General features: G+C 43.3%; 1 protein-coding gene and 1 pseudogene across 1 annotated transcript in view; both read left to right on the plus strand.

The window, feature by feature from the left end:
• The window catches only part of PARP4 (poly(ADP-ribose) polymerase family member 4), a 95932-nt gene that overhangs the window by 13575 nt on the left and 60804 nt on the right, over positions 1–21553 (plus strand). Inside the window, exons 7-14 of the mRNA XM_008021753.3 lie at positions 3024–3173; positions 4006–4143; positions 5148–5321; positions 7156–7316; positions 11707–11844; positions 13565–13660; positions 20516–20699; positions 20931–21087. Coding sequence (XP_008019944.3) covers positions 3024–3173; positions 4006–4143; positions 5148–5321; positions 7156–7316; positions 11707–11844; positions 13565–13660; positions 20516–20699; positions 20931–21087 — 1198 coding nt within the window. The remainder of the gene's footprint in view (positions 1–3023; positions 3174–4005; positions 4144–5147; positions 5322–7155; positions 7317–11706; positions 11845–13564; positions 13661–20515; positions 20700–20930; positions 21088–21553) is intronic.
• Positions 16018–19587, plus strand: LOC103249023 (small ribosomal subunit protein uS8-like; annotated as a pseudogene).

Here is a 21553-nt window from a genome sequence, read left to right on the forward strand (position 1 = left end):
CCTCTCTCTTTGACTTACAGACGGCTGCCTTCTTGCTGTGTCCTCACATGGTCTTCTCTGTGTCCTCATCTTTTTACATGAGGATAGCAGTCATATCGGATCAGGGCCCACCCCTATGATCTCACTTAATTAATCAATTACCTCTTTAAAAGGCTCTGTCTCCAAACGCAGTCCCATTGTTGAGGTCCTGGGAGTTAGGACTTCGGGATATGCATTTTGTAGGGGTACAGTTCAGCCATAACACCTGGTAAATAATTTTGCGAAGGGGAAATGTGTTCTCTTTTGGAGTGTGGGAGGGGAGGACCTCACCCCCTGAGTAGTTCAGCACAGGGTCCCACTAGAAGGGAATGTTTACTGGGTGCAGGGTGTATGGCATTTCTGTTCTTGTTCCACATCACTTCTGGGATATTTTCCTGATATTTACACCTCTGAAAGCATTCCACTGATACACTTCATTAAGCACCTGCTATGTACCAAGCAATTGACTAGGGCTGACACTCAAAGATAAAATTAGCTTCACACCCTGGCCCTCAGAAATCACTGTCTAGAAAGAAAAACACTCATCGTTACAATCCATTGTGACAGTTCCAGTCCTGAAGATATATATACATATGAGGTATTGAGGGCTCCAGGTCACAGAGCCCTGGGAACAACAAGGGAGGCCTGGCAGAGGCCATAACCTTTGTCCTAGGTCAGTATCAGGTCAAGAGCACAGTTCCAATCTAAAGCAATCATGAAACAAAAATAAATTTAGAATGAATGCCTGAAGTTCAAATAAAATGCTGCAACACCCACCAGGATGCCTTCTCAAGTAGACATTCAGAGTTACAGATCTATCTTTTTTTTTTCTTTTTCCCCGAGACAGAGTCTAGCTCTGTTGCCCATGCTGGAGCGCAGTGGTGTGATCTCGGCTCACTGCAACCTCCGCCTCCTAGGTTTAAGCAATTCTCGTGCCTCAGCCTCCCGAGTTGCTGGGATTACAGGCATGCGTCACCACGCCCGACTAATTTTTGTGTTTTTAGTAAAGATGGGGTTTAACCATGTTGGCCAGGCTGGTCTCGAACTCCTGACCTCATGATCTGCCTGCCTTGGCCTCCCAAAGTGCTGGGATTACAGGCATGAGCCACAGCGTCCTGCCTACAGATCTATCTTGGGCCAGGAAACAGTCACTTCTCCGTGGGAGTGGCCCTCACAGAGGCCCACACAGGCTCCAGGAGCTTTTCCCTTTGTTCCCACTCTGAGTGTCAGCTCAGGTACAAGAGAAAGAGACTCGCATCAGGTGGATGTGAGATCCACTTGGCTTGGACGCCCTACCCCACAAGAGCCCAGAGCTCTTGTAACATTGTTGTAGGTTCCAGATGCCCTCGAGGGACATACCCAGTTATAGGAGTCACTGCTCTCTGACACGCCCAAAGCTTGGGTTTCCCACCATGGAACCCGCGGTCTCAATGCAATTTATCCATGAGAGGCCACCATTCCATAAGCAATTTTGCCTACTATTATAGCTGACATGCCGTCTTTATCAGAGTTCCACGGGAACAGAGCTAGAAAGCGAATCTATGGTCAAATATGTCCAAGAAGGAGAAGGGGTTTTGTTAACCTCGTACCCTGAAATGTATACTGTATTTTGCGAAGGATTCAGTTTGGGTAAGAAGTAAGTAAAAATGAAGGTGAAAAACATGATAGCATGTGTTACTGTTTTCTTCATTGAGAAAGAAAACTGTAGCATTGTATAGGCCAGGACATGCCTCAGGGTGCCTTCCTCCCTTAGCAAGCCCACGTCTGTGTAGAGCACCCCTTGGGAGAGCCTGGTTTGCTGAGCAGAGAAGCCTGTCCACCTCGGTAACAGTGCGCCTTAGCCCGCCGTTCTGCTGAAGAGGATTTTCCAGCTTGCCGTTCTGCTTAATAAAACCATTTTGATGGGAAGCTTCCAAAATTACGTTAAACTCTACCTTCTTCAGTGGAGTGACTTCAACAGACCCTTCTTTTTTCCAGGTTTCAGAGGCATCCTGCAGCCCCCCTATCTGGGAGGGTGGCTTATGGGTATCCTGAGTAGTGTGGCTTCCCAGGGGGCCACACCCCCAAGCCAGGGGCTCAGCCAACACCTACAAGGACTCCAGGGCTTTGAGCTGGGGCAAGTTCTCCCAGATTCTCCTGGGATTAATGTTAGCATCACGGCCCACTACAGGGGCAAGAGTTTCCCAGAAAAGCAGAAAGTGCTGCCTCCATGGGCAGTTTGGGTTGAGGGAGGAGCTGGAGACTTTAACACATGCGCGACTTAATAACTTTCCTGCCTGTCCACTGACTGTGATTTCATTTTCGCTGGGTGCCTGTCCCTAACAGTTCTTCCTTTCTGAAGTATTTTTCTTTTCTTCTCCCCTGATTTTTTTTTCTCATTTCCAAAAAACTGGAAAGCCAGATTTCAAAGCTAATCAATGGTTTGTAAAGAGTCTATAGACTTGGAAGGAAGCTTTGAGTGACTTTCCAGTGAAACAAATGATCTTTTTGTCTGCTGTGCGTTCTCAAGCTGTTTGCCGTTACCTCCAGGTTTTAGGCTATTAAGAGTTTAAAATTTTGGTCATTCTGGCCAGGCACGGTGGCTTACGCCTGTAATCCTAGCACTTCGGGAGGCCAAGGCGGGCCGATTGCTTGAGGTCAGGAGTTATTCAGGCCCACGTGGTTGAAACTCCGTCTCTACCAAAAAAACACAAAACAAATCAGCCAGGCGTGATGGCGCCTGCCTGTGGTCCCAGCTACTCAGGAGGCTGAGGCAGAAGAATTGCTTGAACCCCAGAGGTGGAGGTTGCAGTGAGTCGAGGTCATACCACTGCACTCCAGTCTGGGCAATAGAGCGAGACCCTGTCTCGAAAAAGAAAAGAAAAAGAGTTTAAAATTTAAGTAATTCTTTGAAAAAAACTAAGTTCTAAGCTTCTTCATGTCAAGGACCTAATGCTTTATTTATGTTGAATAAAACTAGATATGTAAATAATTACTGTACTTTTGCTATACACCATAATTTACAGACTAGAAGACAGTTTGCTATAAAGAAAACCTCTGAAGATGCAAGTGAATACTATGAAAATTACATCGAAGAACTGAAGAAACAAGGATTTCTACTAAGAGAACATTTCACACCTGAAGCAACCCAATTAGCATCTGAACAATTGCAAGCAGTAAGATTGATTTATAGTTTTTTTGTTATTATATTTTTAATAGAAATGTTTTCTCTATTACAAATAAAAAACTGGGCCAGGCTTGGTGGCTCACACTTGTATCCCAGCACTTTGGCAGGCCAAAGCAGGAGGATCACTTGAGGCCAGGAGTTCAAGACCAGCCTTGGTAACATGGAGAGACCCATTTCTACATAAACTGAAGAACATTAGCCAGGAATGGTGGTGTGCCTATAGTCTTAGCTACTCATGAGGCTGAAGCAGGAGGATCACTTGAATCCAGCAGTTTGAGGTTACAGCGAGCTATGATTATGCCACTGCACCCCAACCTGGGCGATACAACAAGACCCTGTCTCAAATAAATAAATCACTGGCAGGAGGGAAGAGGAGGAGTTCAGAAAAGGAAATGTGATCTCACAGAAAGGCATGGAAGTTGAGTGGGAAATGCGTTTTAGGACAAGCCACGAGACTTATTGCCTGTTTCAGCAGCAGACGCTCCCAGCTTTTGCGAGACCTCTTTACAACCTAGGCCATGAGTCAAGGGTCCTTAACCCCGACTGCATGTGTTGAATACCACTGACAGGCCTAGAGCTTGCAGGGTGAAGGAAAAAATAGAACAGGAAGAAAAGGGGGTAGGAGGGAATCAGAGAAGAGAGAATGGAGGGAGACAGAGGGTGGATCCAATAGAGAGAGGATTTAGTTACCTGGCTGGGGATGACTCTCCTGGGCTGTAATTAATTATTTCTTCTCACACCTCTGTCTGTTGGCCTATGTGAGTTCTACACAAACTCACACATGATGACTTTTTGGTGGCGTTTCTATTTTCTTGTTGCAGTTGCTTTTGGAGGAAGTCATGAATTCAAGCACTCTGAGCCAAGAGGTGAGCGATTTAGTAGAGATGATTTGGGCAGAGGCGCTGGGCCACCTGGAACACACGCTTCTCAAGCCAGTGAACAGGATTAGCCTCAACGATGTAAGTCGGTGTGTCGCTGAAACAGAATGTGAGAAACCTGCCTCCTGGTTGATTGGTTTCAGCAATAACACGTGTGTTTGCATGCTGGTCTGACTGCTCTGGCATTCGTTCCTAAATGTTCTTTCCTTGTACCCTGATGAAAGGGACCACTAACAGCACTAAGGAGAAAACCTTCTGAGAAACCTAGACATCGCTGTCTGTAAAATGTCAGCCTCGAGCTGATCGAAGGCAGGCTTCTGGTGCTGGCCAATTAGGAGGCCTGATCCTCTGTGCCAAGAGGTTTGCAGGAAGCGGAAGGGATATGGGTGGTCTCGGTGGTCTTGGTTCCCAGTCAGATGCCCAGACCCCAGCCCATTTTCTAGTGACTCCACAGTCTCGCACCTTCTGACCGTCTTAGGAAAGGCAGGCATGCCTCCAGACCACCGGAAAATGTTCCTCCCTTCTTCATTAAGCATAATTGCAGTGGAAAGAGCAGACAAAATAAGATATTCCCAATGGTACAACTTGTGCAACTGCATTGTTGTATTGAAATAATACGGTCAGTTGTCCTCTGTGGAGTTAAACTAATTTATCTCAAGGAGAAAATGGCTAACGGGTAAAGCCCATGAAGTACTTGTGTAATTAGAAACACGTTCAGGAGGTTTGTATCCCTGGTCTGATTCTGACAGCTTTCTAAATGTCTCATGTGAAAAGCTAGTCTATCACAGTTGCGTTAGTGTTTCTCTCTCTGTGTATATGTATGTAGATGTGTCCACATATGTATAGAAATATAGGACTCTGGTTCTTTTCTCTAGTAAAACCGAGCCCAGTTTCGCAATAATCCTCAGCATCATTACCACAACTAGAGGCGTCTCCAATAAAGATGAGCATTTGCTTTGTGATGGCTGTCCAGTAGAAAATGGATAGTCTTGACATATCCAGCAATTATTCATATAGTTTTGTGCGTGCTCCTTATTTTCTGTATGAAGATTTCATTTCAATAAGCACATATGATCTTTTGAAAGGTGAGCAAGGCAGAGGGGATTCTCCTTCTAGTAAAGGCAGCACTGAAAAATGGAGAAACAGCAGAGCAATTGCAAAAGATGATGACAGAGTTTTACAGACTGATACCTCACAAAGGCACAACGCCCAAAGAAGTGAACCTGGGACTATTGGCTAAGAAAGCAGACCTCTGCCAGGTAAACCTCTGAAATATAGAATTCAATTTATTATAAAATATGTTGAGGGTGGGGATCTTTAAAAATCATGAAATTGTCTCCAGAGTTGTGCTAGAAAATAAATTGTTGAACCATTTTAGAAAGCCCTGGATCCTTATGAAAGTTACTTAAAAACCATATTTTCAAATGTGAATATGTTGGCACAGTGACATAAATGCAGAAATAGGTTTAGAATTGCTATCTTGTAAACTAACTTTTCAGACCTTGGTATGAGTTCAGATCCTCTCTGCAGAAGAAATGGGAAACTGCAACTGACTGAAACAATGAGGACATTTACGACCTCGGACAATTAGAAGTCCAGCTGTGGGCTGCCTCCTGGCCCGGGTCACCCCGAGACTCAGTGTGCCAGTGTCATCATCAGGGTCTCAGCCTCCTTCCATCCCTCTGTACTTCCTGTAGAGTGACGGCTCTGCTCTCAGCCCAGCCCCCTCATGATCCACATATGGCTGCAGTAGTTCGTAGTATCCCATCTGAAACAGTTCTTTTTGTGTCACGTAGAGGAAGCCCCTGGCAGACTTATAGTTCTCTGGTCAGAATGGAGTCGTGTGCACAATCTCAAGCTAGTCACTGGCGAGGAGATTGGAGCCACTGTGGCTGCTCAGAAATGGGCCACCTCCTCTGAGCTGCCAGGAGAGAAGCCGGCTCAGTGAGCAGGGGAAGGCAGCCACAGCAGCCAACCCTGCCCTAGACAAGGCCGAAGCTACTGTCTTGGTCCGTGTTGCCTCATCTGGGCATGCAGGGATTGGGCCAAGATCAGAGATTCATGTCCTAGACTTCAGAGGAGTTTATAGATGTGAAATTTTGCATGTTTGGGAAATAATCACTTTCAACAGATTCCCAGAGGAATCAGTAATCCAAAATACGGAAAGAACCGGTCAATGAGAAAATATAAGACCCTTCCAAATTTAAAAATCTATGATTTACCTAATATCAAACATAAAGAATCTCAGTCGGCTGGTCGTGGTGGCTCACGCCTGTAAGCCCAGCACTTTGGGAGGCCAAGGCAGATGGATCACCAGTCAGGAGTTTGAGACCAGCCTGGCCAACATGGTGAAACCCCATCTCTATTAAAAATACAAAAAATTAGCTGGATGTGGTGGCATGCACCTGTAATCCCAGTTACTCAGGAGGCTGAGGCAGGAGAATTGCTTGAACCCGGGAGGCAGACGTTGCAGTGAGTCAAGATCGTGCCACTGCACTCCAGCCTAGGCAACAAGAGCAAAACTCCATCTTTAAAACAAAAAAAATCGCAATCATCAGTGTTGCTAAGAGGGAACCTATAGTGCCCATTCAAATACAATTCTGGCGGCCGGGCGCGGTGGCTCAAGCCTGTAATCCCAGCACTTTGGGAGGCCGAGACGGGCAGATCACGAGGTCAGGAGATTGAGACCATCCTGGCTAACACGGTGAAACCCCGTCTCTACTAAAAAAATAGAAAAAAACTAGGCAGGCGCCTGTAGTCCCGGCTACTCCGGAGGCTGAGACAGCGTAAACCCGGGAGGCGGAGCTTGCAGTGAGCTGAGATCCGGCCACTGCACTCCAGCCCGGGCGACAGAGCGAGTCTCCGTCTCAAAAAAAAAAAAAAAAAAAAAGTACAATTCTGGTGGCTAAGGTAGGAGGAGCGCTTGAACTCAGGAGGTTGAGGCTGCAATGAGCTATGGTCATGCCACTACACTCCAGCGTGGGTGAGAGCAAGACCCACTTTTCCCATCTTTTTGAGAAAGTGTTAATGTAATATAAATATGAATTTTGATATGTGGTGATTCTGACATCTGTCTGTGATTTCCACCTACAGCTAATAAGAGACATGGTTAATGTCTGTGAAACGAATTTGTCCAAACCCAACCCACCATCCCTGGCCAAGTACCGAGCTTTGAGATGCAAAATTGAGCATGTTGAACAGAATACTGAAGAATTTCTCAGGGTTAGAAAAGAGGTTTTGCAGAATCATCACAGGTAAGCATAAAGGAAATATCTCAGGATCTGTTATGATATAATGCTCTTTGAGACTCTGTTAAAGAGCTGATTACAGTAATTACCTAGATAATTTAATCTTCAGCAACAAGCCACAGTAGCCTGGTATGATGACAAATTACTTTTTTCTCTGTTCGTAATGGTGCCTGGGGCAGTATTCTGTGCTTGAAAATATCCTCTGTATTCCACTCTGATTTCAAGGTTACCTAATCTTGTTGAGGGTTAAATTTAAAAATTTTAAATCGAAAGGTGTTTGAGTTTGTATTTTGTAGGTTATTACAGAGAAAAAGCCACTTACACTAAGATTTAAACGTGCAGGAATATGGGTATGGCGTCTTCTAACGTGGCCTCTCTGTGGCATGAAAAACTGCACCTGAAAACCTGGAAAACACGTTCCTAAATACCAGTTACACTTGCGCCCTCACTCACTGTGCATACCTGGGGTCCTGTGCTGATGAGCATTCTCCAGTAACACAAACATGATGGACCACCTGCTCAGACGAGCCCTCTCTGGGTATCAGCACCCAAGGGTCACCGCAGCTGAGTCTGTGCCCAGCTGCTCGGTTCGGAAACTCCACTGTGTGCTTATTCTCGAGCATGGGACTGACTCTTGTTGACCTGGTGGTTCATTCCATTGCAGCAGCTCCTCTTCATCAGCTTGGCACAGCCCTTAGAACGCATGGTGGTGAGTTGTAGCCGCATATACTAGCTTATGAGAGCCAGTTGTCAACATTTAAGAGATGTGGTGAGCTGGTTGTGAAACCATGGGTAGCTTGAAATTGGACACGGGGAGGATTTGCACCATGGAAATCAGCAAATGCTGCAAATCAGGGCTGTGCAGGGGCATTGCTGCTGCTGTTTAGAGAGCTGGTTTTCCAGAGCCCCACTGAACCACACCCAGCCACTCTTACCTTGTGGCCTGACTCAGACCCCTCTACAATTATGTTCTACTTTCCTTGATCATCCTCGAAATCCATTCCCCAAACCACTTCACATCTACTAAGATGGCTATGATTTCTTTTTAATGGAAAATTCTAAGTGTTGGTGAGGATAGAGAGAGACTGAAAGCCTCACACATTGACGATGAGAGGGAAAAATGATGCAGCCTCTGTTTGATGATTCCTCAACAAATTAAACATATGATTATGATAAGTCCCAGCAATTCCACTTCTAGTTCTATACTCAAAGGACTCGAAAGCAGGTACTTAAATAGGTACTTGTACATGAATATTCATAGCAACACTATTCATAACAGCCAAAAGGTGGAAATAACCCAAATGTTCATCAACAGGGAAGTGGATAAACAAAATATGATATGTAATAGAATATTATTCAGCCATGAAAAAGGAATGAAGTACTGACACATACTACAGATGGGTGAACCTCAAAAATATTGTGCTGAGTGAAAGAAGCCACATATTGTATGATTCTGTTTATATGAAATATCTAGAATAAATCCACGGAGATAGCAAATTGCATAGTACCATGAGAGGGAGGGATGGGGACTGACAGCCGAAAGGTACGGGTTTTCTTTTGGGCAAATAAAAATTTTGGAACTGGAGGTGTTGATTACATGACATTTTGAATGTTCTGTACTAAATACTACCAAATTGTACACTTACTAGTTAATTTTATCTTTTTAAAATTTCACTTTAATTTTTAAAAAATCTCGACCGGGCTTGGTGGGTCATGCCTGTAATTCCAGCACTTTGGGAGGTCGAGGTGGGCAGATCATTTGAAGTCAGGAGTGTGAGACCAGCCTGGGCAACATGGTGAAACCCTGTCTCTACTAAAAATACAAAAATTAGCCAGGCGTGGTGGCACACGTTTGTGATCCCAGTTACTCCAGGGGCTGAGGCACAAGAATCGCTTGAACCCGGGAGGTGGAGGTTGCAATGAGCCAGGATTGCGCCATTACACTCCAGCCTGGGAGACAGAAAAAGACTCTGTCTCAAAAACATTCATTCCTACAGACCTTCTCCAGATTTTGTTTTTATACGTAATCAAATTCTTTTGGTTTGACTTTTGACCCTCCCCTAGGTGTCCGCTGAGATCTATACTAATTAAGAGTCCCCTGACATGGAAGGTAGAATCCGGAGGGCAATAAGCTTTCTCCAGGAAGACAGGAAGAGCCACCTCAAGCCCCAGGAGTGGCAGCTGCAGTTCAGCCCTCCAGGGCTACCTGAGCAAGCCCTTGGTCAGCCACCCCACCCCCTAATACAAAAGCAGTCACACGACTAAAGTGGGCTTCTTCCTAGGGAAAGATCCTGCTGCTGTGAAAAGTCAGATTTTCTTCATTTCATTTCATTTCACTAATCATGATTTCTTTATATTACTTTTTTTCTAGTTATAAAACTCATGTTCTTTGATAAAAGCTTAGAAAATATCTAAAAATATGAAGAAAATTAAAAATCACTCAACATCTCACCACCCAGAGTCAACCCAGAGATAATATAACCACTGTTAACATTTGGGTGTAGAACGTAACCCAGTCTGAATCACCTTGATGCTGCTCACCCCGGGGGTGTGCTGAGCCAGCTCTGTGAAGGAAAAGCCCTGGTCTGGAATATTTGCTGAGTTCTGGGAAGCAAATACTCCCACCATAGCTAATGTCAAGGTACTGACCTGAGGCCACTGGACATGGGGTTGGGAAGATGTGCCCTTCCTCCCACCACAGCTGCCCTCAGCCGTACCCCAGTCTCCCCTCACCACTGCCCCATCTTAGCTACCCACTCAGAGCCAGTGTGGGGTCTCTCTGTCCCTCATCCCCACATACACGTGTTCTGTCAATTCTGCCTTCAAAGCGTCCTTCATCTGTTGGCTCACTTCCGTTCACCTCGCTGCCATCTTTAATCCGGGTCACGTCATCCCGTCTACAACGTCCTTCCGGATGTTCTCTCCACTCCTGCCCCATCCACCCCGTAACAACCAGTGAGGGCTTCAAATAGACATTTTATGGCGCCACATTCCAATACATGTCACCTCCCAAGAGAGGCCTTTCTTGACAGCCCTCTCTCCAAACCTGGTTGGTTTCCTAAACAGCACTTAAAAATAAGGTCTTTGTTGAGCCGGGCGCGGTGGCTCAAGCCTATAATCCCAGCACTTTGGGAGGCCGAGATGGGCGGATCACGAGGTCAGGAGATCGAGACCATCCTGGCTAACACGGTGAAACCCCGTCTCTACTAAAAATACAAAAAAAAACTAGCCGGGCGAGGTGGCGGCGCCTGTAGTCCCAGCTACTCGGGAGGCTGAGGCAGGAGAATGGCGTAAAACCCGGGAGGCGGAGCTTGCAGTGAGCTGAGATCCGGCCACTGCACTCCAGCCTGGGATACAGAGCAAGACTCCGTCTCAAAAAAAAAAAAAAAAAGGTCTTTGCTAACTTTTTTTTTTTTTTTTTCTTTTTTTTGAGACGGAGTCTTGCTCTGTCGCCGGGCTGGAGTGCAATGGTGCGATTTTGGCTCACTGCAACCTCCGCCTCCCGGCTTCAAGCAATTCTCCTGCCTCAGCCTCCTGAGTAGCTGGGACTACAGGTGTGCACCACCACGCCCCACTAATTTTTGTATTTTTAGTAGAAACGGGGTTTCACCATGTTGGCCAGGATGGTCTCGATCTCCTGACCTTGTGATCTGCCTGCCTTGGCCTCCCAAAGTGCTGGGGTTACAGGCGTGAGCCACCACACCCAGCCGATTACTTTGTTTTCTTTGAGACAGAGTCTCGTTCTGTCACCCAGGCTGGAGTGTGGTGGCATGATCTCGGCTCACTGCAACCTCTACACCACCCCCTGCCCCGGGTTCAAGTGATTCTCCTTTCTCAGCCTCCTGAGTAGCTGAGACTACAGGTGTGCACCACCATGCTCTGCTAATTTTTGTATTTTTAGGAGAGATAGGGTTTCGGTAGTTGCCCAGGGTGGTCTCAAACTTCTGGGCTCAAGTGATCCAACTGTCTTGGCCTCCCAAAGTGTTGGGATTATAGACCTGAGCCACCATGCCCAGCCAGAAGTTGCATTCTTTTTTTTTTGTTGTTGTTGTTGTTGTTAAGAGACATGGTGTTGCTCTGTTGCCCAGAACAAGAATTATACATTCTATATACTATTATATATTTGACAAAAATGGGATCATACTGTGTATAAAGTTTTGTAATCTACTTCTAAATTTTATATTTTACTATATGCTTTACTACATATCCTTATTTGTTTAAAGAATGGATTTTTTTAATACCTGCATAATACTTCTAAGATATGTTGTGTTGTGACTCATTGAATCAGTTTCCTGATAATGGACATTTGGACTCTTTTGGGATTTCTTCTGCGATAACGACTTTTTGTTTTGTTTCCAATTATGTAATCTAAAGGCTTTTCTTCTAATTTTTACAGTAAGAGTCCAGTGGATATCTTGCAGATATTTAGAGTTGGCAGAGTGATCGAAACCACAGAGTTTTTGAGCAAACTTGGCAATGTGAGGCCCTTGTTGCATGGTTCTCCTGTACGAAACATCGTAGGAATCTTGTGTCGGTAAGAGTAGCCATCTTTATTTTTCAAAAATTTCAGCCTCACAAATGTAAAGTGTTTTACTTTTTTTTTTTTCCTACTTTTTTTCTATATTACATGGGTCTTTTCAGTTAAAATCAGCTAGCTTACTGCATTCTGGAGAGAATTGCACAGTTTATAGTGAAGTATGTGATGTAAATTACATATTTATGGCTGGGCATGGTGGGTCACACCTGTAATCCTAGCACTTTGGGAGGCTGAGGCAAAAGAATCACTTGAGGCCAGGGGTTCAAGACCAACCTGGAAAACCAGCAAGACCTCATCTCTATTTTGAAAAATTATGTATTTATCATTTTTAAAATGTAGTACATAGGTATGAATTGCTTCTTGCAGACTGTATCATAAGAAGAAAAGTGATTCTATATTCATGACTCTTCCGTGTGTATCTAATCTAGGGATAGCCCAATATTTAAAGAGGAGTCCAGAAATTAGAGTGCACACCAGACAACATGAGCTGTTTATTTGAAACATAACTCTAAGATTCTGTTTGCTTTGAATTACTACTTAATATTAGGGTTGAAACAAGTCATAGGAGCAGGAGAAAATATTATTAAATGTAGATCCATTAATTATTCAGAAGAAACTTAAAAAGAAACATACAAGATCTACCTGGGGGAAAAAAAAGAAAAAACAAAAACCCATTAAACTGCTAGTGAGGGACCCAAAAGACAACTTGCGTTAATCAGAAGGATGCCAGTTTTTCTTGGATTAATCTATAGGTTTAGTGCTATCATGATAAAATTACCAATAAGATTTTTTTAAAGAAGTGAAAAGCTGATTCTACAACACATATTTTTTTTTAATTTTGAAATTACCAGAATAATTCTGGAAAAGAAGCATAATGAGGGTGACATTAATATTAAACACAAATGAACTAAAAAACACAGAAGATTTAGGATATGATACAAATAGATCTTATCTCTGTGGAAGAAAGACAAGTTCTTCAATACTATCTATAGAGATGAATGGGTAAGCACAAGGAAAAAATATAAAGTTGGACCCTTCCCTCATTTCTCATACTTAGCTCCAGATAGAGCAAATATTTACATATTTGAAATCAAACCATAAAAGTATACTAAATGAAAAATGGGAGAATCTTTTAAAAATAATCTTTAAGTAGGTATGAACTTTTTAAGTAGGACCAAAACCCAAAAGCTGTTTTACAAAATTCATTCAATCTCCTAATATGAAATTCAAACAAGACGGGCGTGGTGGCTCACGCCTGTAGTCCCAGCACTTTGGGAGGCCGAGGTGGGCGGATCACAAGGTTGGGAGATCTGGCTAACACGGTGAAACCCCATCTCTACTAAAAATACCAAAAATTAGCTGGGCGTGGTGGCGGGCGCTTGTAGTCCCAACTCCTCGGGAGGCTGAGGCAGGAGAATGTTGTGAACCCGGGAGGCGGAGCTTGCAGTGAGCTGAGATTGCATCACTGCACTCCTGCCTGGACGACACAGCGAGACTCCGTCTCAAAAAAAAAAAAAAGAAATTCAAACAATAGATGTTTATATAATAAAAGGCAGAAATCTCCCTTTACTTGTGTTCCTAGAAACAACCATGGTTTCACCCTGATTGTAGAGTTCTCTGAATGCCAGAAGTTCAGTAGGAACCTGCCAAAGTTCTGAGCGAGGGAGAGAGGCAGTCAGCGTTGGGCTTACACCTTATCCTGCCCTTCTCTTTTCAGAGGGTTGCTTTTACCCAAAGTAGTGGAAGATCATGGTGTGCAAAGAACAGACGTCGGAAACCTTGGAAGTGGGATTTATTTCAGTGATTCGCTCAGGTATGTTTGATCCTTAATCACAGAATCGTTACTACTTGCTGTGTGTTTTCTTCTGTCTTTCCTTGGTGAGGGAGTTTCTCAACCAAAACACAGATTTATCAATTATATATGACCTCAATATGCCTGGAATACTATTTCATCTTCAACATCCTTGATAATGTTTAAATCTGCCTTTGGGTCAGACATGGTGGCTCACGCCTGTAATCCCAGCTCTTTGGGAGGCCAGGGCAGGAGGATCGCCTGAGGCCAGGAGTTTAAAACCAGTCTAGGCAACATAGCGAGACCCGATCTCTACAAAAAAATTAAAAAATTAGCTGTGTGTGGTGGTGCTAATAGAACCTATAGTTCTAGCTACTGGGGAGGCTGAGGCAGGAGGATCACTTGAGTCCAGGAGTTCAAGGCTGGAATGAGCTATGATTATGCCACTGCAGTCCAGTGTGGGCAACACAATGAGAAGAACTCCATGTACATCATCTGCCAACCTCATAATTGGTATTGTGACATCATTTCATGCAAGGAAACAGACTCAGGGAGGTCAGGGAACTTGCCTAAGGTTGCAGAGCTCATTAAAGGGTGGAGACTGAGTTCAGGCCCAGGACAAAGGATAATGATCCAAGATATTTAAAAGAGTTCCTACAAATAAATAAGGAAAAGATAAGCAACCCTGTAAGCTGATGTGCAAAAGACTTGAATAGAAACTTAATAGCAAAGAAAACGAGCTGGGGCCAGGTGCAGTGGTTCATGCCTATAATCCCAGCACTTTGGGAGGCCAAGGCAGGTAGATCACTTGAGGCCAGGAGTTTGAGACCAGCCTGGCCGATGTGGCGAAACCCCATCTCTACTAAAAATACACAAATTAGCTGGGCGTGGTGGCGTGCACCTGTAGTCTCAGCTACTCAAGAGGGTGAGACAGGAGAATCGCTTGAACCCAGGAAGCAGCGATTGCAGTAAGCCAAGATCACACCACTGCACTCCAGCCTGGGTGACAGAGCAAGACTGTGTCTCAAAAAACGAGCTGAGTGCAGTGACACACACCTGTAGTGCCAGCTACTGAGGAGTTTGAGGCAGAAAGATTGCTCAACTCCAGGAGTTTGAGATTAGCCTGGGCAACACAGCAAGACCCCATCTCTAAAAAAACTTTTTAAAATTAGCCAGGCACTGTGTCATGCACCTGTAGTCCAAACTACTCAGGAGGCTGAGGCAGGAGGATTGCTTGAGTCCAGCAGTCCAAGGCCACAGTGAGACATGACTGAACCATTACCACCAGCTTGGGAGACAAAGTGAGACCCAATCTCTCAAAAAAAAAAAAAAAAGGAAAAGAAAAAGAGAGCACTGTAATAACAGAACACTGGAAATCATGCAGATGTCCATCGACAGTGGAATGGATCCGTACGTTTTAGTGGAGTCCCACATGAAGTCCTATCCTGCAGTTTAAACAAGTGGACTGTGGCTACACATATCAAATGGATGAGCCTTAAGACCTTAGAGGAGCAAACGTTACTAGATGATTCTATATACAGGCATACCTTGGAGATATTGAGGGTTTGATTCCACACTACTGCAATATAGCAAATATTGCAATAAAGTGAGTCACACAGTTTTGGTTTCCCAATGAGTATAAAAGGTTTACACTCTAGTCTATTAAGTGTGCAATAACATTGTGTTTTAAAAAGACGAATGTACATACCTTAATATTAACATACTTTATTACTAAAAATGCTAATGATCATCTGAGCCTTCAGTGAGCCATTGTCTTTTTGCTGGTGGACGGTCTTGTCTCAGTGTCGATGACTGCTGACTGATGAGGGTGGCAGTTGCTGAAAGTTGAGGTGGCTGTGGCAATTTCTTAAAACAAGACAACAATGAAGTTTGCCTCAGCAATCGACTCTTCCTTTCATGAAAGATTTCTCTCTAGTATGAGATGCTATTTGATAGCATTTACCTACCGTAGAACTTCCTTGAAAATTGGAGTCAGTTATCTCAAACACTGCTGCTGCTTTATCCACTAAGTTTATATAATATTCAGAATTCTTTGTTGTCAGTTCAACAGTGTTCACAACATCTTCACCAGGAATGGATTCCATCTCAAGAAACCACTTCACTCATTCATAAGAAGCAACCCCACATTCATTCAAGTTTGATCATGAGATTGCAGCAATTCAGTCCCATCTTCAGGCTCCAATTCTAATTTCCGTTCTCCTGCTGCTTCTGCCACATCCATAGTGACTTCCTCCACTGAAATTTGAACCCCTCAAAGTCACCCAAGGTAGTTAGAGTAAACTTCTTCCAAATCCCTGTTAACACTGATATGCTGACCTCCTCTCATAACTCATCAAATGGTCTTAAGGGCAAGGAGAATGGCGAGTCCTTTTGAGAAGGTTTTCGATTTACTTTGTCCAGATCCATCGGAGGAATCACTGTCTGTGGCAGCTATGGCCTTACAAAATGTATTTTTTTCTTTTTAGAGTTGGGGTCTTGCTCCATTATTGCCCAGGTGAGAGTACAGTAAGATGCAAACCTAGCTCCCTGGAACCTCAAACTGCTGAACTCAAGTGATCATCCCACCTCAGACTCCTGGGATTACAGGCATACCTGGCCCACATATATTTCTTTTCTTTTTTTTTTTTTGAGATGGAGTTTGCTGTTGTTGCTCAGACTGGAGTGCAATGGCATGATCTCAGCTCACTGCAACCTCTGCCTCCCGGGTTCAAGCGATTCTCCTGTCTCAGCCTCCTGAGTACTGGGATTACAGGTGCATGCCACCACGCCCGGCTAATTTTTGTATTTTTAGTGGAGACTGGGTTTCCTCATATTGGGCAGGCTGGTCTCGAACTCCTGACCTCAGGTGATCTGCCCGCCTTGGCCTCCCAAAGTGCTGGGATTATAGGCGTGAGCCACTCCGCCCAGCCCAAAATGTATTTCTTAAATAATAAGACTTGAAAGCTGAAATTACTCCTTGATCCATGGCTGCAGAATGGAAATTGTGTTAGCAGGCATGAAAACAACAAGCTCCTTGTACCTCTCCATTAGAGCTCTTGGATGACTAGGTGCTTTGCCAGTGAGCAGTCGTATTTTGAAAAGAACCTTTTTTGTTGAGCAGTAGATCTCTATATTGGGCTTAAAATTCAATAAGCCGTTCTGTAAACAGATGTGCCGTCATCCAGGTTTTGTTGTTCCATTCATAGAGCACCGAAAGAGTAGATTTAGCACAATTCTTAAGGGCCCTGGGGTTTTTGGAATGGTAGGTGAGCACTGGCTTCAGCTTACAGTCACCAGCTGCATTAGCCCCTGACAAGAGTTATCCTGTCGTCTGAAGCTTTGAAGCCAGCCATTGACTCCTCTAGCTGTGGAAGTCCTAGCTGGCATTTTCTTCCAATAGAAGGCTGTTTTGTCTACATGGAGAATCTGTTGTTTAGTGAAGCCACCTGCATCAGTGATCTTAGCTAGATCTTCTGGAGAACTTGCTGCAGCTTCTACATCGGCTTTGGCTGGTTCACCTTGAATTGTTATGTTATGGAGATGGCTTCTTTCCTTACACCTCAGACAACCTCTGCTAGCTTCAAACCTTCCTTCTGTGGTTTCCTCGCCTCTCTGAGCCTTCATAGAATTGAACAGAGTTGGGGCCTTGCTCTGGATTAGGCTTTGGCTTAGGAGAATGCTGTGGCTGGTTTGATCTTCTATGCAGACCATTAGAATTTTCTTCATATCAGCAATAAGGCTGTTTTGCTTTCTTATCATTCCTATGTTCACTGGAGCAGCACTTTTAATTTCCTTCAAAAACTGTTTCTTTACATTCACCACTTGGATAACTGTTTGCCACAAGAGGCCTAGCTTTCAGCCTGTCTTGGTTTTCAACACGCCTTCCTCACCAAGCTTAATCATTTCTAGCTTTTGATTTACAGTGAAAGATGTACAACCCTTTCTTTCAGTTGAACACTTAGAGGCCACTGTAGGGTTATTATTAATTGGCCTAATTTCAATATTGTTGTGTCTCAGGGAATAGGGAGGCCAGAGAAGAAGGAGAGAGATGAGGAAACCACTGGTTAGTGGAGTAATCAGAACACACAAAACATTTACCAAGCTCACCACCTTATGTGGGCACAGTTCATTGTACCCAAAACAATTCCAATAGTAGCATCACAGATCATTGATCACATATCGCCATTACAACTATAATAAAAATGAAAAGGTTTGAAACATTGAGAAAATTACCAAAATGAGACACAGAGACACAAAGGAAGCACATGTTGTTAAAAAAAAAAAAATGGCACCAGTAGACCTGCTCAACATGGAGTTGCCACAAATCTTCAATTTGTAAAAAAAAAAAAAAAAAAAAAAAAAAAAGGAATATCTGCAAAGTGCAATAAAATGAGGTATGCCTGTATGTGCAAGGCTCAAAAACAAGCAGAAGTATACATTACATTGTTGAGAGACATAAATCTTTGCATTAATACTATGAAAGAAAATAGGCCAGGCACAGTGGCTCAAGCTAGTAATCCTAACCCTTTGGGAGACCAAGGTGGAAGAATTGCTTGGGGCCAAGAGTTCAAGACCAGCCTGGGCAACACAGTGAGACCCCCATAGCTACAAAAATGTTTTTAAAAATCAGCCAGGCACAGTGGTGCACACCAGTAGACCCAGCCTCAGGAGACTGAGGTGGGAGGATTGCCTGAGGCTGCAGAGAGCTGTGATTGCACCACTGCAGCTTGGGTGAAAGAGTGCAAGACCCTGTCTCAAAACACACACACACACACACATACACACACACAAAGGAGAAAACTGTTTTAAAAAGGAACACAGTAAAACCTCTCCAACCTACCCAGGATCCCCTCTGTGGCTCCTTATGGAATAAATTCCACATGGGAAAAAAAGAGAAAATAATATACAGGAAAATCAAGATAGTGATCAAATGACCTCTGGGTGGGAGAGAAGGTGAGCTGTGAGGCAGCATAGAAGTTTCAGGGATGTTCTAGTTCTTAAGCTAAGTGGTAGCTATATGGATATTTATCTTATTAGTCTTTAAATATGTATATCATAAATGTGTTTTCCTATGCACAATATATCAAAGTAAAATTTTTTAGATGTGAATTGAGCCAAATAGCAGTGGATTGAGGAGTAAATGAGCCAGAAGAGATGGTCACTGGCCTCCCTCTGCCAGAACGTGGTGAGATAGGAAGGAACAGAGAGAGCTCCAGGGAGAAGTCCAGAGTGGGGTTTAATGAAAAGGAAGGAAGCATGCTTGTAAGTTGCAGGAAAAGAGCCTTCCAAAGGGGAGAGGGTTATAGAAGGAATGGGGGGACTGATTTTTTTTTTTCCAGTGAGTGAAACAAAGAAGGGTCATCTGGCCATACTTCTGCATTTTGAACTGAATCTTTAAAAAATAAAGATGCGGAGTAGCACTCTCTGAGAGCTCCAATTTCATCCGTCTGCCATCGGCGCAATCCTGCAATCTAAGCCACAACGGTGCGCATGAATGTCCTGGCTGATGCTCTCAAGAGCATCCACAATGCCGAAAAGAGAGGCAAACGCCAGGTGCTTATTAGGCCGTGCTCCAAAGTCATCGTCCGGTTTCTCACTGTGATGATGAAGCATGGTTACATTGGCGAATTTGAAATCATTGGTGATCACAGAGCTGGGAAAATTGTTGTGAACCTTACAGGCAGGCTAAACAAGTGTGGAGGGATCAGCCCCAGATTTGATGTGCAACTCAAAGATCTAGAAAAATGGCAGAATAACCTGCTTCCATCCCGCCAGTTTGGTTTCATTGTACTGACAACCTCAGCTGGCATCATGGACCATGAAGAAGCAAGACAAAAACACACAGGAGGGAAAATCCTGGGATTCTTTTTCTAGGGATGTAATACATACATTTACAAATAAAATGCCTCATGGACTCTGAAAAAATAAAAAAATAAAAAAAAAATAAAGATGCATCTCTAAAATGTTGTCCCCAAAGGTGTGTCCTTGTCTGTGCTTCTAATAGGAAGAGTTGCCTTATTAAAGTTGCTGATTCCTGAAGAAAGATAAAACAACGTTTCTCATTTGGATGTCATTTGAAATGTTTGTTTTTCCATTCAGGAGGCTTTGTGAGAGCTTGACTTTCCCTTTGACCAGTTCTTACTCACTTGATACCCACAGTTCTTACTCCTTTCCAAGCTTTAGTGCAGATAATTAAATCTACTTTTTTCTAATTAATAAGGTGGCGAGTTTTCTTTCTCTTTACCACCCTGGTGTTTATGATAGCCAAATGTGTATATTTTAGTAGCTAACAAAGATTTAGGAGAATAGTGGAATTCCTTTCCCTCCGGAAACAAAGTGCTTTGAGCACTATGTAGCACAACATAAGGGCAATATACAGGTTTGTCACATAGAAATGTGAAATAGGCCAGGCATGGTTGCTCATGCCTGTCATCCCAGCACTTTGGGAGGCTGAGGAGGGAGGATCACTTGAGCCCAGGAGTTCAAGACCAGCCTGGGAAACAAAGTGAGACCTCACCTTTGCAAACAATTTTAAAAGCTAGGTGTGGTGCACATCTGTAGTCCCAGCTACTCAGGGGGCTGAGATAGAAGGATCAGTTGAGCCCAGGAGTTTGAGACTGCAGTGAGCTATGATCGTGCCACTGCACTCTAGTCTGAGTAACAGAGCAAGATTCTGTCTAAAAAAAGAAGAAATATTAAATAAATAAGTGCATAATAAAGTTCTAAATTAAGTCTTTGGAGATATTTCAATAACAGGAAAATTTAGAACAGTTTACCAGGAAAGTCTTTTCAATAATATTTCCTGTTTATGCAATAATATGTTATTAACAAGTCACTGTAAGTTATAAATACGTGTTTATTTCCTTTCGCATGCAGTACAGGTATCAAGTACTCACACCCGGGAGAGACAGATGGCACCAGACTCCTGCTCATTTGTGACGTAGCCCTCGGAAAGTGTATGGACTTACACAAGAAGGACTTTTCCTTAACTGAAGCACCACCAGGCTACGACAGTGTGCATGGAGTTTCACAAACAGCCTCTGTCACCACAGACTTTGAGGTATTTTTATATTAAGAAACAAGCAAAGAGGGTCTTGAATGCTCTAAGAAGAGCCTCAGTTTTTTGCTCCTGTTTTCATTAAATATGCTTAAGTTTAAATAATTGTTAAATATTTACTGTATGAATTCAACATTTTCTAAATTAGCAAACATGCTTTTATGAAAACATCTGCCAATACAGATTTTTTGTTGCTATTGTTGTTAATCACCTACTGATTTCTGTTTCCTCTAGGATGATGAATTTGTTGTCTATAAAACCAATCAGGTTAAAATGAAATATATTATTAAATTTTCCATGCCTGGAGATCAAATAAAGGACTTTCATCCTAGTAATCATACTGAATTAGAGGAATACAGACCTGAGTTTTCAGATTTTTCAAAGGTTGAAGGTAGGACAATTTTCTTGAATGCTGTTTTATGTTATTATGTTTATAGACCTCAAATGTTATATTTTCAATGGAATGTATATTTGCATTTGTTGTATCTATGACCTCATCCATAAGTATTTCATTTCCTTTCAGTCTCAAAATAAGTTTCCCACAAATTTCTCTCAGTGTTAACATCAGTCAAACTCCTCTGCCTAATATAAAAGTAAAGCACTTAATTTTAAAATATATGTATTTCTTTTTTTTCCTTCCTTTTTTTCTTTTTTTTTCTGAGACAAAGTCTCACTCTGTCCCCCAGGCTGGAGTACAGTGTGTGATCAAAGCGCACTGCAGCCTCAAACTCCTAAGTTCAAATGATCCTCCTGACTCAACCTCCCAAGTAGTTAAGACTACCATCCATGACTTTTGTTGTTTTTTTTTTTTAAGAGACAAGGTCTCACTGTGTTGCCTAGGCTGGCCTGAAATTCCT

Source organism: Chlorocebus sabaeus, chromosome 3 (genome assembly GCF_047675955.1).
Source record: "Chlorocebus sabaeus isolate Y175 chromosome 3, mChlSab1.0.hap1, whole genome shotgun sequence".
NCBI lineage: Eukaryota > Metazoa > Chordata > Mammalia > Primates > Cercopithecidae > Chlorocebus > Chlorocebus sabaeus.